The sequence below is a fragment of the Gobio gobio genome, assembly GCF_949357685.1.
Source record: "Gobio gobio genome assembly, chromosome: 21".
Lineage (NCBI taxonomy): Eukaryota > Metazoa > Chordata > Actinopteri > Cypriniformes > Gobionidae > Gobio > Gobio gobio.
Window position 1 is genome coordinate 18,756,791 of NC_137117.1, and position 22,936 is coordinate 18,779,726.

General features: G+C 38.1%; 1 protein-coding gene across 1 annotated transcript; it reads left to right on the forward strand.

Annotated features, from left to right (window-relative positions):
* Positions 1 to 424: 424 nt before the first annotated feature.
* On the forward strand, positions 425 to 22,059 carry cd34 (CD34 molecule). The gene is made up of 5 exons (XM_079802466.1): positions 425 to 659; positions 13,883 to 14,092; positions 15,203 to 15,354; positions 18,094 to 18,246; positions 20,298 to 22,059. The coding sequence occupies exons 1-5, from the start codon at positions 584 to 586 to the stop codon at positions 20,487 to 20,489; spliced, it is 783 nt and encodes a 260-aa protein (XP_079658592.1). The 5' UTR covers positions 425 to 583; the 3' UTR covers positions 20,490 to 22,059.
* The last annotated feature ends 877 nt before the right edge of the window (positions 22,060 to 22,936 follow it).

A 22,936-nucleotide genomic window follows, 5' to 3' on the forward strand; every position in this document is an offset into this window, starting at 1 on the left:
ATATATATATATATATATATATATATATATATATATATATATATATATATATATATATATATATATATATATATATATATTTAAAGGAAATCTGTCCATGAACCCTCTGTGGACCAACACATGAAAATGTTTGAAATTACATGATTAATCAGTCAATCAATCAATAACATTTTATTAGATTAATTTCTCTGAATCTATTTGGAAGTTTAGTTGGTGGCAGCCTTTGTAGTTTTCTGAATTTTCCAGGTGCTAAGAGACTTTTTCATAAACATAAATATACAAAATAAATAATAAATATACAGCTACATATACAAGTTTCAATTCTTTTTATACTATCAAATGCACAAAACATGAAGGAGGTGGCCTTGCCTGCAAGAAGAGTAGGATGACGGTTGAGAGAGAGAGAGAGAGAGAGATGTGGGGGGAGTGTAGAGGGGCCATATAAAACCCCTGGAGCACAAGCCATGCTTTATCTTGTGACCCGCTCATTTCTGTCTCAGGCACAGGAAACCCCTAAACTCTTTCAGCCCTGCCCCAGCGCCTGCATACACACTCTCACACCTCAGCGTGCTCAGAGTCCAGAATGGCTGTACGAAGAATGAATGAACTCTGGAAAACCATGGCTCTGGCTTTAATGTTCGGCTTTCTTTTGCTTCACAGTAAGTTTATTTAAAGTCTTTTGCCAGCTTAAGTTAAATTGTGTGTATAACATGCAGCATTTTATCATTGTTTAATTGTTTACTTCTCTTTTGTTCTTATTTTATAGTTTGTATCATTTTATTTTTGTACAGATTTATAGGAGCATCTTTTTTCCTTATAATTTGTCAGGATTCCTCATATTTTAAGCCGTATAAAAGCATCACTGATTTCGAGCTCTAATATCTGGCTTTTGCTCAGTTTTATTAAAAAAATAGTGTTTACTCAGAGGAGACAAAGTCAAAAAGCTAGTGAGAAACTACAACAAAGGGCTCTGGCTTGGAGTGGAAACATGCCGTTGATCGTAATTGCGCGCTACATCCTGTTCTCCGTCTGGGTGGAGCTGGCCGAAACATGGGCGTATGTGTGTGTTTTAGGGACTGAAGTGTTTGGAAAAGCTTGGAAACTGTCTGAGGAGTCTGTTAAACATCTTTATCCTGATTTCTGTGACTGCATGTGATGAAATAGTCCTTTTGAAAAGAAGACGTACGAGTGGATTTATTGTAGACCGAAATGGGGACCACAGTGTTTGGTTCATGTTCTCCTGAAAATAGATGGATGTTTACATTATCAGCCACAGGGATGAAGACAGTTGTATGTAAACGGCAGTCTCTTTCCAGGGAGGTTCCAGGGAGTTCCGTTATTTCAAAACGGAGTAAAAAGAGCTGGTTTGTAAGTAACGCCCATGTGGGCAGGGCAGAGCTGTACGCCCCATTTCCTTTTCCCAAGAGGTGAGAGTAATGCCGTTGAGTCGGTTTAACGGTGGGAAGTCTGGTTTAAACGGTGCAACTTCTCGTGGTGGTTGACAGACTTTTAACAGGAAAAAGGTCAGTTAAAATGTAAAAGAAAACTACCCTTGTTAGAGAAGAGAAACCTGCGTAGATTGCCAACGCTAGTGTGTAATATGAAATCTGAAATCTGAGGTTAACGTGCCCCATATTCCTATAGTTCTCCTCAAATGTCCAGCTCAGTGGTTTAATAAAGAGTAATGTGAAACTATAACCAAGCTGAATTCATTAGGCTGTAACAGCCATGCTACCGTTAAGACTTGGGAGGTTGCAAGAAGACATTGTTAAAATAAAGCCTCTTCCCCTCCCCACCAAGAGACCGCAAAGCACTATACGTTCCCATTCCCACCAGTCTGTTAAATGCTTGGCACTTCAGTGCAATTGGCACTCCTGTGAGACTTTGCCAATGGATGGTCAAAAACATAGCAGCACTTTTCAGCCAACCACGGAAATATGTGTGCATCAAGAGGGAGCAGGTCCTAATGTTGTAGATGTTGGTACGCCATTAAAGTTCAGATATTGCATTAAAGTTCATCATATCCAACTTAAATGCTTGTTATAGCAATTCAAACTGATCTGTGCAGACATTAAACATAATTAAATGTAATGTTAGCATTAACATATCATAAAATATCACTTTAATTTAAGAGAAACATTTCCGGTGCTGCCTCTAGGACAGGTTCTTGTTAACTGACTGCAAATGCTACGATGCCGATTTAACTAAGACTTTTATAAAGATTTATTTGTTTATTTGTTTTTGCCATACCTGCATCTATTGCTATTTGTATGGCAAAATAACAGTGGTAACATGCATTAGTAATGAAAATCAACAGCTGATTCTTATTAAAACATCACTCTGGTAACTGAAATGTCACTTTTGTACTCTCTGGTGCCATATTCAGCTCATTTCACTCAAAGCTAAATTTGTTATGTTAAAAAAAATGTAATTCTGTCATCATTCACTCACCCTCATGAAAATTGAAACCTGTATGTTTTGTCTTCCATACATACAGGTAGACTATAGACTGAAAATTAAGTCGTTAATCACTAATAATCTTCCACTGTAGTTTGTAAATTTCACTCGTTCAAACATTGCTTACGTTTTTTATCTTGTTGTGCACTGGACGCAGGCTCAACATTTATGCATTTTGGCAGATGCTTTTATCCTAAAAAAATAAAAAAATAATCATAAATAAATTATATTAGGCTATAGAATAAAACATTGATGTTGAACCCACTTCAATGTCTGCCATTAAACCACAATATCTGAAGGACATTGACAGAATCCTGGGGAGCGACAAATTTTGGTTGTTGGTTTTTGGTTGGTCTTTTGTTCACTACCAATGCCAAGGTCATGGGTTTGATTCCCAGAGAATGCATGAACTGAAAAAAATTATACCTAAAACGCATGTAAATGTAAATTCACCAAAAGAGAAAGACTGATCTGAAAAACCTTCATTTTATGATAACCGAATCAGTGGTTTCAGCATGCAGACAGTCAACCACACGCTACAGTTGCTGCAGAATTAAATTAACCAATGCTAAGTGGCTAAAAAGGGTCAAATTACATGGTATTTGAATAAGGCCTCAGAGGAACGATTCAGAGGATAGAAGTACTGCATTCCAAGCTGCCACCCATGGTTCAAATGTGACCGTGACCTCCCATTGCAAGTATTGCTCTTTTAGAGGTATAACCTTCCTCTGATGGATGTAAATGGGCAAGAAGGAATGATTCGCCATGACAGCCTGTTGGCAAATGTGTTTAGCTGAGCTCACGTTCACCCGATAGTTACGTTAGCCACCCAAACGACATGCTAAATATCAGTTACCACCTCTTCCCATATTGTGACTTGATCCATTATACACCCTGGTAGCTATGTGGCATTTCAGTGGACAGGTGCCAAGATGACGGTTGGTGCCGCCCAAGCATCATGAAATATTATTGAATCTGGCTGCGTTTTGAGCTCAACGGCGAGTGAGAAAACACCTTCACGCGTCTTTAGCTCCCTGGCAGACCTAGCGTCCCTGAAGCAGGTCTTTTCCCAGTCCTAATACTGCTACTGTGGTATATTACAGTTAGATATCTGGATAAAATCCAAGGCCTAGATCAACTGTACCAACAGGAGCCAATTCATCCACCCTGATCTGAACCAACACATGAGAATTCCCAAACTACACAATGCAGGATGTTAGGCACTATTATAACACACATTTTTATTGCATGGGCCAGTATAAGGAGTGCCATTTAGTGGACAGCAGATGCATATTTGGTTTTAGTCACACAAAGACACATAGTCAAGGCAAAAAGGAAAAGGAAGTTCATGCATGCCTGTGCATCACGCATGATAAAAACAAATTTGATGGCAGAGGTCACTACAGGGCAAGGAGATAACTGATAAACTCATATCTTCATACCTTAGTTCTCCTTGGCCAACAATACACTGTTCAGCCAACAAAAACATGCAGCTGCCAGTTTCTCATGGCCTTTAGTTATTGCCTGGCATTCCTGCAGTCCCAGGCCACTTCAGTGAGGTTAACGTCATGTACCCAGGGGTAGGAAGCCTATACACAAATGCTGTAGGATATCTTACATCACCCGGATTTGGGTGTGCTCGGTCTAACTAGGCTTTTCAGTGACGCAAATTGATTGAAACTGAAGGGGTGAAAAAGTAAGCCGTTCATTCTCTGATTGTGAAAAGACCATCTGAGCAAACAAGTGGCATGTTTAGAGATTTATGTCCATCAGCCCAATTATAATTAAGAAAAAGATACAAAACAACCATTACGTAATGCGAACTATCAACTAACAGTCATGTTTAATAAGCTGGACATTGTCTTAATTGAGAAAAACAAGACAACCTGGATTCATATCAGAGTTTGTTGTTGTTGCTGTTGTGATTCTGTTATTCCCTTGGCACTCCAATGCAGTTTTACAGTTATTGCTCTCACAGCTGGCATGCAGCTTCCAACAACTCTCACTCTGACACAGCGCTCTGGTAATATGAGCATCCAAAAACCAGAGTCCAAACATTAGTGTGTAATTAGCCTGTGGTTCAACAGAATCTGTAACAAGCAGAAACTCCAAGACACTTGGACCAGTCTGCCGGTTGGATCATCATATTAGTCAAATAGAAATTTATAGAGTGATGGCAAAGTTTCAGCTTCACGTAAACTTTAGCTGTAACCTTCAGGATAAAATCTGTTCACTTTAAAACTACCTGTGCAACATCCTGTACCTAGTCATATATTTGTGATTTTTCCATGATTGAGGTTAAAACACTTTTCATTTTCATATATTTTCATACGTTAAAAAAAAAAAAATTTGTGTAATATATATATATATATATATATATATATATATATAAAATTGCCAAAAGTATTGGGACACCCCTCCAAATCACCTAGGCATGCAGACCCTTCTACAAACATTTGTGAAGGAATGGGTCATTCTCATGGGGCTCAGTGAATTCGAGCGTGGTACCGTGATAGGTTATCACATGTGCAATAAGTCCATTTGTGAAATTTCCTCAATACTAAATATTCTATGGTCAACTGTTAGTAGTATTATGACAAAGTGGAAGCAATTGAGAACAGCAACTCAGCCACGAAGTGGTTAGGCCATGTAAAATCACAGAGCGGGGTCAGCGCATGCTGAGGCGCACAGTGCGCAGAAGTCACCAACTTTCTGCAGAGTCAATAGCGACAGACCTTTAAACTTTGTGTGGCCTTCAGATTAGCTCAAGAACAGTGTGTAGAGAGCTTCATGCAATGTGTTTCCATGGCTGAGCAGTCGCATCCAAGCCTTACATCACCAAGTGCAATACAAAGCGTCATATGCAGTGGTGTAAAGCACGGCGCCACTGGACTCTAGAGCCGTGGAGATGAGTTCTCTGGAGTGATGATTTACACTTCTCTGTCTGGCAATCCGACAGACGAGTCTGGTTTGGCAGTTGCCAGGAGAACGGTAATTGCCTGACTGCATTGTGCCAAGTGAAAAGTTTGGTGGATGGGGGATTATGGTGTGGGATTATTGTTTTTCAGGGGTTGGGCTTGGCCCCTTAGTTCCAGTGAAAGGAACTCTTAATGCTTCAGTATATCAAGACATTTTGGACAATTTCATGTTCCAAAATTTGGGGGAACAGTTTGGGGATGGCCCCTTCCTGTTCCAACATGACTGCGCACCAGTGTACAAAGCAAGGTCCATAAAAACATGGATGAGTGAGTTTGATGTGGAGGAACTTGACTGGCCTGACCTCAACCCGATAGAACACCTTTGTGATGAATTAGAGCGGAGACTGCGAGCCAGGCCTTCTCGTTCAACATCAGTGCCTCACCTCACAAATGCGCTTCTAGAAGAATGGTCAAAAATTCCCATAAACACACTCCAACCTTGTGGAAATCCTTCCCAGAAGAGTTTATGCTTTTATAGCTGCAACTCATATTAAACCCTACGGATTAAGAATGGGATGTCATTAAAGTTCATGTGCATGTAAAGGCAGGCGTCCCAAAACTTTTGGCAATATAGTGTATATGCACAGAAACAGATATGCTATGCTTAAACGGATACAATAAATCAAATGAAATATAATAGTATCTAACATGACTAATAGTTATCACAAAATATCTAAATTATCACAACAACAAACACTGTTTGTGCTTTTGGTGCATTACACATTTTTTTTACCCAATCCATGAACAGTGCCTTTTCATGAATTGCTTATTAAGTACAAAGATTAAGTTATATCACTTTTGTTTTTTTGTAATACTTGTTAAATGTATGTAACTTTATGGAGAATTTCGCAGTTCTGTGGTGGTTTTTGCCATTTTGCCTGAGGAATAAACAGAGTTAATGTGGCTTGGCTGAGCGTCTTTAACCAGTGGGGTAATTAATGTTCAGCAAGCTGCACAACACTGGGGCAATTCTACCTAATGTTCCCTAATTGAAAACATAAGATTTTATCCTTTGCTTGCCATCAAAAGCACGAGGACTTTCTCACAGCAGTCTTTCCTCCTTAACCACAGTGTTACAGAGCTCAGGGGATTTGTTACGGTTAGCCAGAAAGTGAGAGAGGGGGCAAAACCCAACCCCAGTTGTTCTTTTGTGTGATGAAAAGTACAAGAGAGAGAAAGAGAGAGACGCTTCAATACCCCCACACTCATCTTTCTGTTGTGGCCTTTTCTCCAAGCATTGTATAAGCTGAGCATGGCAGCGGATCAAACATTTAGATATCCAATTACATTGTCTGAATCGATCTGCATGATGATGTCAAAGAACAAGAGCCTGGATGTGGTCCATGGACATCTGCAGCCACGCAATGCTTTTGGTGCTGACAGTGAGCTGCAAAAAGAGGAGGCAGCTGGCAGGCAAGATCATGCCTGTTTTGGACAGTAGGGGGTGCTCTTTAAAAAACAGGGTTTGATGTATTAAAAACACAGAAATCTGCAACATTCATTAACCAAACCATTATTAAATCTTATAGTATCTGTATAGTAGGGATCTACATGTTATTATGGTAATGAACACAGCAAAAACAGTGAGTAAGACGTTATTGTAGAAGAACAGTAGAGGAATACATTAGTAGGTGGTCTGTGTATTAAATATACATCTTGAAATGGGTCCAAACTGGGGTCAGGAATGGGATCATTACTGTGTGCATTTTTAACGCACTGTCTATTGTTTCTATCGGAGATACCTACATCCTGTCTGGCTTGGGGAACATTCCACACCTGACACTAATTTGATTAATTTCTTCACCCCGTTTATGTTTTGTCAGAAAACAACTGGGCCGCGGGCTCATTGCTGAGTAAACTGTCAGGATCAGCATGCTCGCAAATGGAAATAGTTCTCCCGTAGTTGGGGTGGATAGAGTGACCACTGGATTTCTGGTGTCCGTTAAAAGAGCCCATGAAGTTCTTTGACCTTTTGAGAAATAATATTTTGAGATCGCACCAACAGTGCATCACAGGGGCTTCCGCTGTAAGATTTTTAAAATAAACCAACGAAAAATAATACCAAAAAGAAAAAAGTTAAAGGTGAAATGAAAAAGCCCAGTTTGTCAGAACGGAACAAATGTTGGCTTGACAAAGTCTGGTAAGAAAGTTGTATAACTTAAAACCACTCTCCCAACAGAGACAATGAATGATTAGAAGATAGACAGACAGACAGACAGACAGACAGACAGATAGATAGATAGATATTTTATATTATAGATATTTTATATTATAGATATTTTATAAATGTCTATAAAAAACTATTGCGAAATGATGGTGTTTTCATTAACAATTGTTATGCGACTAAAATGTAATTTTATTTCATCTTTAAAGAACGATCATGTGACTTTTACGTACACCAGGTGACCTGTAAATGTGAAAAAAAAAACGGTTTCCATTGCAGTTTTGCAAAATATTAGTTTTTCTAATTGCCTAAAAAACCACATCATGCAAACTTTTTTGCAATATAAGGGAGTTTTTTGGAAATTGACGTATCCATTGGGAATATTTTCAATTCACAATTTCATAAGGGTAATGGAAACGCAACTAGTGAGAGATGGATGGATGGATGGATGGATGGATGGATGGATGGATGGATGGATGGATGGATGGATGGATGGATGGATGGATGGATGGATGGATGGATGGATGGATGGATGGATGGATGGATGGATGGATGGATGGATGGATGGATGGATGGATGGATGGATGGATGGATGGATGGATGGATGGATGGATGGATGGATGGATGATAAATGTTAACATATAGCTCAGACCTGCTGAAGAGAGGGGACAGGGCTTCAGCTGGCTCTGATCACCAAGAGATGCTCTCTACGGCCTGGGTGGAGAAGCCATGATTCCCAGGCTGCCGTCCAGCTTAGCAGGCTGCAGACGTCAGGGCCTGATGTTTAAGCACAAAGTACACTGGGAGGAGAGCGGTTCCCTTGAGAACTGTGCATCTGGTGATGGACAAAGATGGACTCCACCCTTCTGGACAACACATTAGGGATTATTAGAGTGAGTCCGTCATCGCACTCTTTCCTCTTTCGCAGGTCTGTTTATTTAGGTTTCTCCTGTTTCAGCCAGACCCAGAGATAGGTGAGAGATAGGAGATCTTCAGATCGCCTTCCGTCCCACTAGATAATCACGTCACAGATCTGAGTGAGGAAAGGAGAACAAGAGGTCTTTGTTAGGAAGCTAGAGATTGTCCCAGAGTTCAACAAGCTTGTGATTTAAGCATTAATGGGGGTATTTTAGAGATTAAAGACACTCCCTTATGAGCCGTGAAAAGGCAGATTGCTGATCGCTGCATTCCCCCTGAGGATTGAGTTGAGGATACAGAGTCAGGCCAGAAATCTTCTAGAGTCAGAATGAAAGCAGACAAGCCTTTAGATTCCCAGAAATAAATGTTTCTGGGAAAATCGCAGTGACATCATTTTTAGTCTTATGAGTAGACCCATGGGACATTTAAAGAGACAATGATCAAAACATGACTTAAAATGCTTTGAAATCCAATGAAAAAAGGTCATTTGGAGTTCTTCTGCTCAATCTCAGCACAACTCCATAAAGATAAAAACTAAATCAAGCTCAATTCTTGAAATCTGAAGACTACAACCTAGACAGTTCACCGGAAAATGAAAATTCTGTCCATTTAATGAGGTACTTCCTTTAAAATATCCAAAGCATTTCAGGGGCATCTCGCATGTTTCCAGGGAATGTGGAAGAAGGAGGCTTTAGCTCTCAGGTTTATATCAGAGCTGTCAGGACGTGTCTGGCTGAGCTTACTGCCATTACTGCCAGGCACAGCTGAAAGCACTGGGGATTTGGGGAGTCTTTGCCTGGGATTGTCTCATTACATCAGACAAGACATGCCAGAACACCATGGAATGGATTGGAGCGATTCAGAAATCTGGAGATCACATTTGGTCCCTGTTGTGTCAATTTCCTTAGGAAAACAATGAATCCGGTCATATTTCTGTTGTACTGGTGGATGAAAAACATGCACTGAAGCAGTTAGGTGGAGCCCCTATTATCACTCTTCCAGGTCTCTGTTTGTGCTTGCTGTCAGGGCATCCAGATGTCAGTTTGATTACCAGATCTCATCTCACTGCCACACAAATTGTGAAATATTTGATATGTCAAGAGGAATATCTAATTTTGGATGAAAATGTGATGGGATGAGTTGTATGCCTTTGTTGTGGTTGAATTATAACAAATGACCAACTTCATCAAACTAGAATGTGCATTCCCCGATCTCTAACTTGCATCATACTACCATTGTGATCATCTCTAGCATTACATTTAGACTATGTGCGTAATTGAGGGTGTGTGCAAGTGCATGTGTGATGAATGTAGCTATAAGTTGGCATGACTGAAGACCAAAGTTTGTTTAGTTGATTTGAAGAGACATCACACAGATGTGAAGGCAACAAGCATTTCCTAAAGTATTTTGTAACTTTAAAATGGCCATGATAGTCATCAACAATTGATGCATTTTTCTTGACAATTAAGGATTTTATGATTAACTTAATGAATATTATGCATAAACAAATCTATGTAGAACATTTATGCCTAAAATATACATCAAATTTATGGATAAAACCTATGCATGTTATTCATAAATAAATGCATGCATAAAATGTAAGCATAGGTTCAGACAGCATGCTTCCTGACTGCGCACTTAAAAACTGGAAAGTATTTTCCCAATCTGGTGAACTCAGATTTGACTGGCTGACACAAGGTTTCCATCAGTCCGATTGGAAACAAGTTGTGTTCACAAGGTTTAATCAGAGGTCTGGCTTTGTGAAATAATATTTACATGGAAATTCACATGTTAGCCAAGACATTTTCACGAATAGCCTAGAATGACCTCATTCACCTCAAAGATCATTGTTCCCTGCTATATGGGTGATGATGTTGTACCACAACAAAGGCCATGTCTCTGCACAGTACGATACCACGGAAACACACTTTTTGGATACTGTTTGCATTTGCATTTTAGCATTTACATCGAGCTAAATTACCATAAGACCCAAAATTACATATGTATGATTTTGGATGCACTAACTCTAATCTTACAGACACATAGCTACCATTTAAGACAGAAAGTATGGAAAACAGGATGTCGCCACTGTTATCGCGTGCTGCTTTTATAAGTAGGAGGGGTATTTTGTTCTGTACACAATTAAAGACATTCGTCATCATACACTTTAAAAAAAAGAATGTTGTGGTGCTACTCATTTGTAGAAAACACACAAATACAGAAGTGTACAACGGCGTTCACGTATGCTCGTCTTGTTTATGTGATGTTAGGAGAAGAGGGAACATTCTTCCAAACAATTATTATATCAATAAACATGTCAGGTTTTGGCTTGTGTAGGTCAGCGCTTAGTTTTATTAACATTTTTAAGAGCTGTAGGATGCATGCCCAGTTCAGCCAATTAAAATATATGGCGAGCCACTCACAGTATCAAGCACGATAGACCCACTTACAAGATACTCAAGAGTGTATCTGTAATGAGGGAGGGGTGAATAATGGTTAATAAAGGCCTTCTGATGCTTTTTTCGTAAATGGAATAAGGAGGGCATTCTGGCGGAAGCTAGATATTTTACTTTATAACATTAAATATGGATATTTTTCTTACACAAATGCATCGATTCTTATTCAGATTAATTTTATAATAGATGGATGAACTTTTTTGGGCTTCAAATTTTGGGCTCCCATTCACTGCCATTATAATGCTTGGATTAGCCAGGATATTTAATATAACTCTGAAAGAAGAATGTCATATACACCTACGATTGCTTGAGGGTGGGTAAATCGTTAGGTCATTTTTATTTTTGGGTGAACTATCCCTTTAACTAAAAAGATGAACCAAGGTTCATTGTTCCAGCATCGTTGCCTTACAATACAGTGGCCTTGATAGAGTCACACCTGTTAGAATTAGTTTATGATCAGGGTGTGGCAGATATCTTAGTATTGTTAGTTAGGAAAACACAAGACCACCCAGCATGAGCTCCAGATGGCATTCTGAAGCCTGCGTGACAACGAGTTTGACGGCAAGACGCGTGATGTCCTAAATGACACCAGAAATTGTTAGAGCTCAATTTAGAGCTCAGCTGCTCAAATGCCCAACAAACCTTACAACCTTATGTGTAAAATTATGTCTAATTTTACAACTCAAAAATAAACTACTCAAATACGGTAATGCACCAGTTTTTTACAATAGAAGTGTTACCATTGCAATAATTTATGCTTTTAAATCCACCAAAAATGTACTTTCATTGTATTTCACAGTAACCTCAAAACTCTTTTTTTTTTTTTAAAAGCTACACTGTGTAACTTTTTAAGTTTATTCTTAGCTAAAAACACTTAGTTCTTTCAAAAATATATGTGCTCATTAATGTATATTTACTTCTTTCAAGTAATAAAGTATTCTCGTAAGTTTATAATATGCCATTGAAAATACATACGGGTAAGGGGTTCGAATGCGGGTCGCCATGTTGCCCCTCCATCTTGAAAGTACATTAGCCAAAGAGGGACATACCCATAAATTCAAGCTCCGCCTTTCACGTTTTAACACTTGATGGCACCGTGTCGAATGTGGACGAGGTCGAACTGGAAGCCATGTTAATCTTGGACTAAATCGGCCACTGTAGGAGTTAAAACGAAATCGGAATTGAGAGGAACAGAAACTAAAATTCACTGGATGGTCATATACCAGTTCACCAGTAGATGGGGGAAAATATCACACAGTGTAGCTGTTGATTGAGCTTAACGAGCTTAACGTTTATTGCATCCTAAATATTCCATTAAAAGCAATCTCTATAGCCAAGATGATTTATCTTCAAAAGTGAAAACTCAAGTATTTTTTCCTATAAATGTTACTTTTAGCAGGAACACAAGTTCAATGACTTTTGAATATGACGTAGTTAGTTGAGGATGCAACACCTAAAACAAACGAGGAAATGAATTCATTCGTGCTTTACACCCGGCCACGCGCTTCCTGCATTCCACGCCTCTAGACAAAACTCTTTCTTAAGGAGTGTGGTAATGTACAGCAAAGCCAAAGGTCTTGACTTTTCGAGGGTGACGTTTATTTGCTCAGTCAGTGTCGGCAGCATTACCCTCCTGCTTAAGTTATTAATAATGCAGAGTGGCTGTGCAAACAAGACACATTTTTGGAGAGGGTGGAGACAGAAGGGCATTAAATAACAGTCAGGAGGGTCCAGGCCTTTTTAACCTCTTCTCAACCTCAGGGTTCACCTACCACCCACATGCTAGCAAACATTGAACGGCAATCTCTCATCTGACACTCAAGTTAAACCCTGCAAGTGATTGCGTACTAGTATACGAAATGTAAACCATGATTAAAATCCAAGTTCTACTGTTTCACAAAACTTTTACAATGTGATTTTATTTTTTTTAATTAATTTTAGGGTTGTCTGTATCAAAGCTATGTATGCAGAATTGTCAGCACCCTGGCAAAATAAATCCAATTTTACTGTTGAGTTGTTAATGTGAGTTCGCAATCAGAATGCAACCAGTGTAATCTGATTCATGAACAAATCATTTTTAGTGAATCAAAAACCTACAGAGAAACCAGCGTAGCCCCATCATAAACAAACTCCTATGAGTCGATTCTTTTTTTGTGAATCAAAAACATGGCACAACCAGTTGTAGTATGATTCCTGGAACAAATGGCTCTTATGAGATGGTTCTTTTAATGAATAGTTGGTAAAGATGCGTTACTGGTTTGAATCAGAGAGAAATTCATATGTTAGCAAAATGGAATAGAATCAAGAATAAAATGAAAACTAAACAAATCAGGAGCTTGTGAATCAAATTGAATCAGGGATACTGATGTGCTGCTCCTTAAAACCATGTTCATGACTAATAGAAACTATTGACTTCCTGTTTTAATAGGAAATGCATCAACACTGGAAAAGGGTGACTAGTTGGCAAAGAGATGGATGTTCTGTATTTGAGGTGATCTTAAAGCAAATTGAATGAGATCCCATTGTAATTGATGTTATGGATATGAAAGAATGTTAATAATGAGCTTAAATTATATTATTTATTGATAAAATCTAGAAATTTAAAGGTACATAAAATAATAAATAATAATTGCTTTAAAACATTTTTTAAATGAAATGATATAAGCTTTCTGGACAAAAAAATGTGGGGTTTCGGGTCATTTTGACCCGTGAGGGAAATATTTGTTACAGGATGTGAGAACAGGATAAAGGTTTATGCCAGCTGCAGAAATTCGGTCATGTCCTTCATTATTTATGTAACATGAATCATTCACCAAAGTTAAGGAGGGGGCACTGATCTATCTGTGGATGGGAGTTCAACTTAAAGCTTGTTTTATTTGTCATATTGAACATTTTCTGTTTCCATGTAGGTTGTCAGGGACAGGACACAAGTTCACCTGTTGCCACAACCCCAGACTCAACCACAGCCACAGCCACAGCCGCAGCCGCAGCCGCAACGACAGGAGGAGACATGACAGCAGCCACAGGAAAAAACACAGCACCAGTTATGACAGATTCCTCAACCCATGTGATCCCAACTCCAAGCAAATCAAGTTCCAATGACAACACTGACACTACTGGTATGAGCCATCAAGAATGTCCAAGAAGATCGTTTCTAAAGTGTTGTTGAAACTACTAGGGCTGGGTAAAAAATATAGATTTCTCGATTTTAATCAATTCTCATTTCTATGAACCGATATCGATTCTTAAATCCCAAGAATCGATTAGTCTTCCTGTTTAAAGTTGATAAATAAACGGAACATTGTAGCGCGCCTCCCATCCAATAAATCTCAATAATCTTTGTGCTTTGTTTCTATTGATATGAAATAAAGTCTTAGATTTCAAGATTTCACGCCCATTTTATTACGAAATTCAACAAAAATGAATACCGTTTTGTGGTGTGAGATTGCTCTGGCGCAGCTCAGCTCAAGAGAAGCGCAGCGTGGAGATCTCTTCCACCTTAATAATGCCAGTTACAGCACAAAATGAATGAGCATCTGAAAGCGTGTTAAAAGAGTACAACCTACCGGAAAATGTATCATGTCACATGGAATCACTCAATCAGTGCTTCAACCGCGGTAAGATGTCAGTAAAACAGTAACGTCACATTTACCTCAGAAAAAGCATATTCAGTGTCCATAAACTCGTTAGTCAGCTAGAAAAAATCCTTCTAGAGAGGAGAATTTTGATAAATATATGCACCATATTACATATTCATTATAATTTGTAATGTTCTTCAATATTTATGGCATGTACGAACAAATCTGGCAAGTTTTTATGACAGCCACCATTTAAATGTTTATATTTTTTTTAAAAACTAATTGGAGTAGAAAATGATTATGTCATTTGTAAAGTTAATATTATAACTTATTATAAACCCATAATTTAGTGTAATTTAAGTGTTTGTATACCAATCAGTTAATTTTCACCTTCAATATTATAGTAGGCTAGGCTACAACTGACTCCCATAGTTTACAGCATTAGTTAAGAGATTTGTTTTCCTTGTGAAAATTTGCCATGTATTGTACCTGATATATATCTAAAATAATCAAATCTAAATCAAATCGAATTGCAAGCTTGTGAATCTAAATCTAATTGAATTTCTAAATTTGAAATGTGTTAAAACCCAGCCCTAGAAACTACTATTACTTTGTTATTGTTATCTGATTCTTTATTATCATCTCCATCAGAAACCAACGCCTCTGGCAACAACAAAAATACCATCCTGCCTACATCCCAACCACCAGTCCAACCAGAAACAGTCTCTAACCTTGTTGAGATGATCGAAACAGTGAAGCCAAACAATAATCCGGCCTCAAATCAAGAATCCATACCCTTTAATGTAAGTCATTTTTAGTCACTGATCTCATGGATTAGAATTCTAGGTGGAAAAAAACAATCGCCTAAAAAGAATTTAATGTGATTAATTGATTATTGATCACTGATTTTGACAAATTTTGAAAATCCAGCGTTTAGTTGATCCTGATAAGCGCTCATTGTCACAGTTGTAAACACGATGGCGTTCTTCTTCCACGAGGGAGTTTGGCTTCATGACATTTGTTTCTAGGTGGACCGTTAAAGAACGCAACACAAACGTCTCGCAGACATCCTGTAGAATTGTAGGTTCCTGTAGGCTGACAAATTTCTACCGGTTAACAATGTCCAGTATATCACCCACCCCTATGTTACAGTGAGGCCATATCATCATACTAAAGAACACATCCCTTATCTACCCAAAAAAGATAATCAGAACAGCTTAACAGTTATCTAAACTCCAATTTACAGTATCTCTACAAGAGCTGTAGACTCTTTGCCAACCCAAACCAATGGACAGAATGACTTCAAATGCTTTCAGTTGCTGTCATCTGCGTCCGTGTACATTAGAAAGGAAGGAAGCTTCGTGTCTGAGAGGATAACGTTTAGCAAGGCAGTTTGAGCTGTTGATGCCTGTGAGCTCAAGATTAGGGAGATCCTGTTTTGTCATTCGCTATAAATAATCCCTGCACACAAAAGATGAATGAGTGGGAGAGAAAAGGGGCTTCCTCTCACTGCTGCCATGCGGTTATGAACCCAGGAAAGAGGTTAGACAGAAGAAGTGGGGGGAGATGATGATGAGCATCTATTGTTGGCAAGAACCGATCTGAGAACAGTGAAAGTATCCCGGGTGAGATGATAGCGTTGATAGGCCAGTCTGATGCAGGATCAGTAATCTTTTTTCATCACGATAGGCATTGTTCATTCTGGCATGACACATCATAACCTAAATGCTTTGTGAAAGGCATGGAGAGGTGCTAAACTACAAAACCTCCTTCCTGTTCACTTCCTCTTTTTGTTTTCTATACCAAGGGTATAATGCAAATACAACAGATATGTTTTGTATGAGGGACACATGTCAGGAAATGCATGGTTCAGTTGAAAGATAACGTTTAACTTTAACTTAAAGTTGTTTAAATTGAATGTATAAAGCAAACTGTTAGCTTGAATATCCACAAAACTCTGAAATTAGATGCGCATGAAAATTGTGTTTGTTGAACAAGTACATTTAAGCATCACAATATTATAGAATACAGTATGAAAAATGGATGTTCATTTTGAGATTGGCTAAAGATTACATTTCACAGTGTCATTAAATTACTTTTTTCTGCTGAACACAAATGACGATATTTTGAAGAATGCCGGTAACCAGACAGTTGACGGTAGCCATTGACTTCTGTGTTTTTTTTTGCATACTATGGAAGTCAATGGGGCCTATCAACTGTTTGATTACAGACATTCTTCAAAATATCTTCATTTGTGTTCAGCAGAAGAAAGAAACTTCAGGTTTGGAACGACCTGAGGATGAGTAAAGGATGACAAAATTTTAATTTTTGGGTGAACTATCCTTTTAACCCTCTGGGGTTCTTCATTTATGGGTCACACTCAGGACCTTCGACCCGGAGGGCGGGATTAAGATAAAAAAGATTTGAGTAAAATCAATGAAATATATTTTTTGTTTTGAGAAAATTTTATGATTTATAATTAATATTTATGCAATAATTATGACCCATTTTTTCCCATTGAATATAATAAAAAATGTGTATATATATATAATTTTTTTTATTTTTTTATTAAAGCTGTTTTCAATTTACAGTCAAGCCTAGGCCTCATGAAAGCAATTCTTTAAATGAGATCGGTGCCATCCGGTGGACACATTGAGCATTTTTATCACGCAATAGCACATTTTTACCACTATAGTGGATCTTGCGTTTTATAAAAAAAAAAATTAATCATAGCTTCATCGGAATGGTCCGAAACTTGGTGACTTTATTGGTACTTGCTATATGAACACCCGAAAAACAGGACAGGATTTGAAAAGTCTAAGTGGTTGTAAAAAAAATAGTCACACTCAGGACCTTCGGGTCAAAAATGACCCCCATAGGAAATGAATGGGAAATTGGCAAAAATATGAAAATACATATTTAATAATAAAAAAATAAAAATAAAAAATAAAAAATAAAAAAAAATTTTGTGCATACAATCTACAAATCAGCCAGGATGCAGAAAAAAAGGACTCAACAGTGAAGGGGTGAATCTCTAAAACATCAAGAGTGCAAAACAGACAAAAAAAACTCACACACACACACACTTATGTACACAAAAACACATGCACACACAAATGAACACGTGCCATTCCAAAAGCTAATTGTGTTTTTGTGTAAACCAAGTACCAATAAAGACACCAAATTTCGGACCATTCCGATGAAGCTACGATTTAAAAAAAAAAAATTATAAAACACTTCGGGTAATTTTTTACCCGAAGAACCCCAGAGGGTTAAGTAAGCATTAGATGAAGGAAAAGGTAAAATGTATGAGTAGTAAAATGAGCATGCACAAATAAATATCCAATATCTACCAATATGGGGTGGTAGTACCAATATCGTAACATACCTACGACAAACATTCCTGCTTGCTTGTTAGGGGACACCCTGAATCAACATCCCTTGATCAGATACAAATTATGACTCAAAATGCTGTTGAATCTCCATAACATTTAATCCCCTCGAATATGTTAATATCTTGCCATTTATTTGTCTCTCTACAGCTGAATGATGAGAAAGAAGAGAATGCCGAATCTGGGTCTTCTTCTGCAGTTTTTGTGTCTGTGCTGATGAGCGGATTAGCGCTTGCTGCCATAATAGTTGTCATATACTACTTCAAGTGCCATCGCCAAACCAACAGCAAAGGCATGAAACTGGTGAGTGCCAGAAAAACATCCCTGATATCCTCACTAATTGTAATATCCTCCTTACTAATATCAACACCAAGCAAATCTTTAAAGCAAATTTATACATTCTTTAATTTCCTGATTTCTAAATCGACTTCAACAACTGTATCTCCACCACCAAGTGTTCCTGATCAAATTATGAATGTGTGCAAGCATTTTAATAGTAAAGTTTAGCGTATTTGGTAAAGAAGTGTTGCCAAGCTTGTAATGAAGAGGGAAACAATTGGCAGCATATCAGTGCAGCGCAGTTCCTCCAGCACACGCCCAATCTAATGTTCAGAACCACAACACATACTAGTGAAACGCAAACTGTTTCATCTCCTTGCCAATAGTTCTAAGCTGTTTTCCTTCTCTGTTAAATGATGTCAAAGTATGAAATTGAAACAAAGTGCACTCCATCGGACCTCAAAAAAGGCTTTCAATAAAAATAAAAAGAAACATACATTCACAGGGCAGGATTTCATAGGCCATATGCTGCTCAATGAATGCTTTAGCTTTGAAGATGCATTATGAAATATATTCCATTTTATGGCCGTTTTCATATTCTGCTCAAAGAACACACTGACCTTATTTCAAAGGTCTTGCTCATCAAGTGCTGATTTTCAAGTCCTAAATGAAAATGAAAATTCTGGACTTCCGTAGTTAAAAAATAGATACTGTAGTTTTTAAATGCATTATAATGTTAAGTAAGTAGTAATTTAGTAAACACTTTAATTTACAGTACACCTATAGAACAACATCTAAGAACCTCTGTTGTTTTTGTGAGGGGGGGTTTTTTTTTGGAGGGGGGTACTTTGGTTATTGGACTAGCTAAGCACTCGGCTAAATAGAGAGCGAATTGAGACTTTTAATGAATGGCCAATCTGACATCTTCTCTAGAGTTTCTGAAAATATTTTAATGCCACAACATGTGTGCAAATTTGACAATAATACACCAAAGTCCAATAAGATCTCGAAATAAACTCAATATGAACTTCCTCATTTCTCATCAAATTCTTCCAAGAAGACCAAATGATCTGAGCTACACTGATTTCTCTATACTCTTACTGTCAACACTCATCTTATTTGTGTCTATTGATATTCATCCCAAATAATTTTAAGACGAAACATCTCAGGCAAAGTTGATAAATAAACTCCATTTAGTCTTCTGAGCTGTACATTTTAAGAATATTTTTTTCTCTTTCTATTTTCCTTGAAAAATAAAAAAATGATGATGATTTACATTGAATCATTTAGCTCAGGGGTTTTCAAACTTTAGGATGCCAAGGACCCCCAAAAATGATGGACCTTTTATGAGGGATCCCCTCCCTAAAATCTTCCAGATCATCTATCTGTTTTTATGTATGGGATAAGCAACTTTCACAATAAATGTATTTAAGCAGCTTACGTACTTCATTAAGAATACTGCCTTACAACCCGGTGACCAAGACAAAGGGGACTATAGTGAAGAAAAACTCACTAGAAAAATACAAAGCAAACATATACAATTCTGGAAAGTATCTATATGGCAAGAAAGGAGAGAAACATTTAGACCTGAAACTTTTTTGCTTTGTCATTTTATTCTCTGAAATTTTCTGGGGACCCCTTAGAACCTTCTGGAGGACCCCAGTTTGAAAACCCCTGATTTAGCAGACGCTTTTGTCCAAAGCGACTTACAAATGAGGAGAACAATTGAAGCCATTCAACCAACAAAAGGGCAACAATATGCAAGTGCTGTGACCAATCCCAGTTAGCACAGCACAGTATAGGTTTTTTTTAAAGATATATAGGTGTTAGTATTAATGAATCAAGTGTTGACGATTGACGAAAAAGATGCGTCTCTAACAATTTCTTGAAAATGGTGGATTCCACCAACAAGAAACAGTCCAGATAAAGGTCTGTGAAAGTGATTTTGTGCCTCTATGGGATGGCACCACAAGGCGCTGTACACTTGCACTTATAATAATAGGCTAATAATAAATAGTAAATAACAAAAAGCTAAATAAAAATGTTAAATCTGTTTGTATCTTGTTTACCTACAGGCCGAGGAGTCTTACATGGCTGATGAGGAGAACCAGGGCAACACTCTGGTGTCTGTGGCCCCTCTGAACCAACCCGAGCCCCAAGAGAAGCCAAGTCTTAATGGAGAGTCACAAGAGGCAGTGAAGCCCCAAACTCCCCCTGCCGCCACCAATGGCCACTCTACCACCAAGACAGCAGACACAGAGCTGTGAATGAGCCGTTCTGCCAACAAGGGTCTGGGAGAAACGCTCAGTCCCTGCTTCTTAAACCCAACTCAATCTACTGCATATTGACCTTGGCCGTCAGAAGGCACGAGGGAGACAAAGACTCAAATTCCCACATTTACATGTAAATACGATGCAAAATGTTCCATTTCAAGTCATACGGAACAAGTAAACACTTTTGAATCAAAGTATGGGATACAAACATAAAGGATAAAAATGGGATAAAATAATTGGTCAAGTAATCCTCCTCCTTATACAGCAAAATAAATGTCAATGTTTGAATGCTATATGAAAGATTGTTGTGATGTTATGAAAGTTGTAAAATGCCAGTTATGACTGATGATTTATAACAAGAATGTCATATAAGTTCAATCAAAATATGATGCAACAAAAGAGGTGGGGAATCTTTCCCATGAGTCATTGCTGGCTTCCACAAGAGCAGTTAGGGCTGGAAAACAACACCGGGAGGATCCGTGCTTCTGTCCCAGCGCTCCACAGCTTCCAGCTGAGTTCAAATCACATCACACCATAAAGAAACTCTCAGAATCCAATTGGCGCGAGTTGTGTTTTTGTGTGCGTTGGGTTGCTTGGGTGTTTTTTAGACTGTATGCAATGTTCTATATGTTTGTCTTTGTGTAAGGTATTTGACTAGTTAATAGTCTTGTATAATTTTGTTAATATCACTGCATGACAAAGTAATGATTTCTGGAGTTGGTGAGCATGAAAAATCAGTTTAAGCGTCAACGTGAACTCCATTTCATTGCTGCGAACAACCCTTAACATACAATCCAACAAAAGAATTATGTTGCAAAGCCCGTTAGCACTCAGGGTGACAGCTAAATATTATCTTACATTTCTGGATTGAGTTACACCATACTTTGTAAACCAGTATTATGCTCTTTTTGTAATATTTTTATTCTAGGCATCTATGTAGTGTTTATGGACTGAATGACTGACTTAATCGTTTGAATGCCCTGCCTTAATTATTAGAACTTTCTTGGGTGGGTGGGTTTTATTTTGCATCAACATTTGCTACTACACTGTAAATAAATCATTATGCAAAGACAGTATGTAATTGGGTGCAGCCATTAAACCCTGGAGTTTACCCATTGCCATTAGTTTTAGAAGATTCACTCCAGTGTAATGAGGAACAGAAAGGACAAAAAGAACATTTCGACACTATTTGTCAACCCATAACTTGTTTAAATACTTCACACTTCCTCACAAGATTTCTGACACAAGACTGACTTGACTAAACCTTTGGGCGAAATTTGGTGCTAGAGTGACTTTCTCTTGAAATAAACCAACAGAAAATGAAATAATGTTTTAAGGTTCAATATGAATATATGAACGTATATACATATGAATATCATGTCCTTTATTTCAACTATGACATTTTGTTTTAACATTCCGGTGTTCTGTCATATTTTGGTTCTATGTACTAGCATTGTGTTAAACTGATGTATGTTTGTGATAGGAATAAAGTTTCGGAAAATAAATCGGTACGTGCTCACTATTCATTTCTACTTTTCCCCAGTGAGACGTCGTCTTTGTGTGCCTTGGATCTCTATATGATGCAATTTTTCATTTATTTGGCTGCTGGGCTGTTTACTCGGAGTTAAACTAGGAGTTTTTTGTTTGATATGAAAAGCACACATATGTTCTCTCTCTCTCTATCGTTGCCTTTCATTCCTCTATACACGTGCAACAATTTGGCTGGTATCTAAAGGCCATTTAAGCTAACAGCTGGTTTGTATAAGAGACAGTGATGACATCATAGTGCAGAGATTTGGGTGGGGCTCAGTGGTCCCTAATCAGTTTAAGAGAAAGCAAGTCAGCGTTTATGTGTTACTGACTGCTGAGTTCTGCGACTAATTATGCTAAAACGAAAAGCTGTTAATGGGATAATAATGATATCACAAATATCTCCTGGAAATTCAAAAACCTACAGTAGATCAAGACCAATATCAGACACCAGCACTGTAAAAAACATATTCCTGTCTTGATTTTGAGTTAAAATGTCCTTACACAAACTTAAAACAGGATCAACTGTCTTGAGAAGAAAATTAAAGGTGCTCTGTGTAAATCTTAGCGGCATCTAGCAGTGAGGTTGCGAATTGCAACCGTTCACCCCGAATCACATAGCGAAGCTAAGGTGGCCGACCCGACACAGGACAAAGATTTTGTCGTCTGAGACGGCAGAGAGTAGCTAGAGCAGTTTGCCCATTTAGAACTACTGTAGAAACATGGCGGCGTAAAATGGTGACTTTAGACCCTGTCTCAAATGGTACCCTAAAACCTTGCAGTCTTCCTTCGCAACATGACATCATGACTTTGCGTAAACATACACGGCACTTTCTAAAGCCAAATGGTGTGTTATCTGTACGCATTTTGAGCTATCCGCGTGTATGTCTACGCCGCGTGATTCCGCGTGT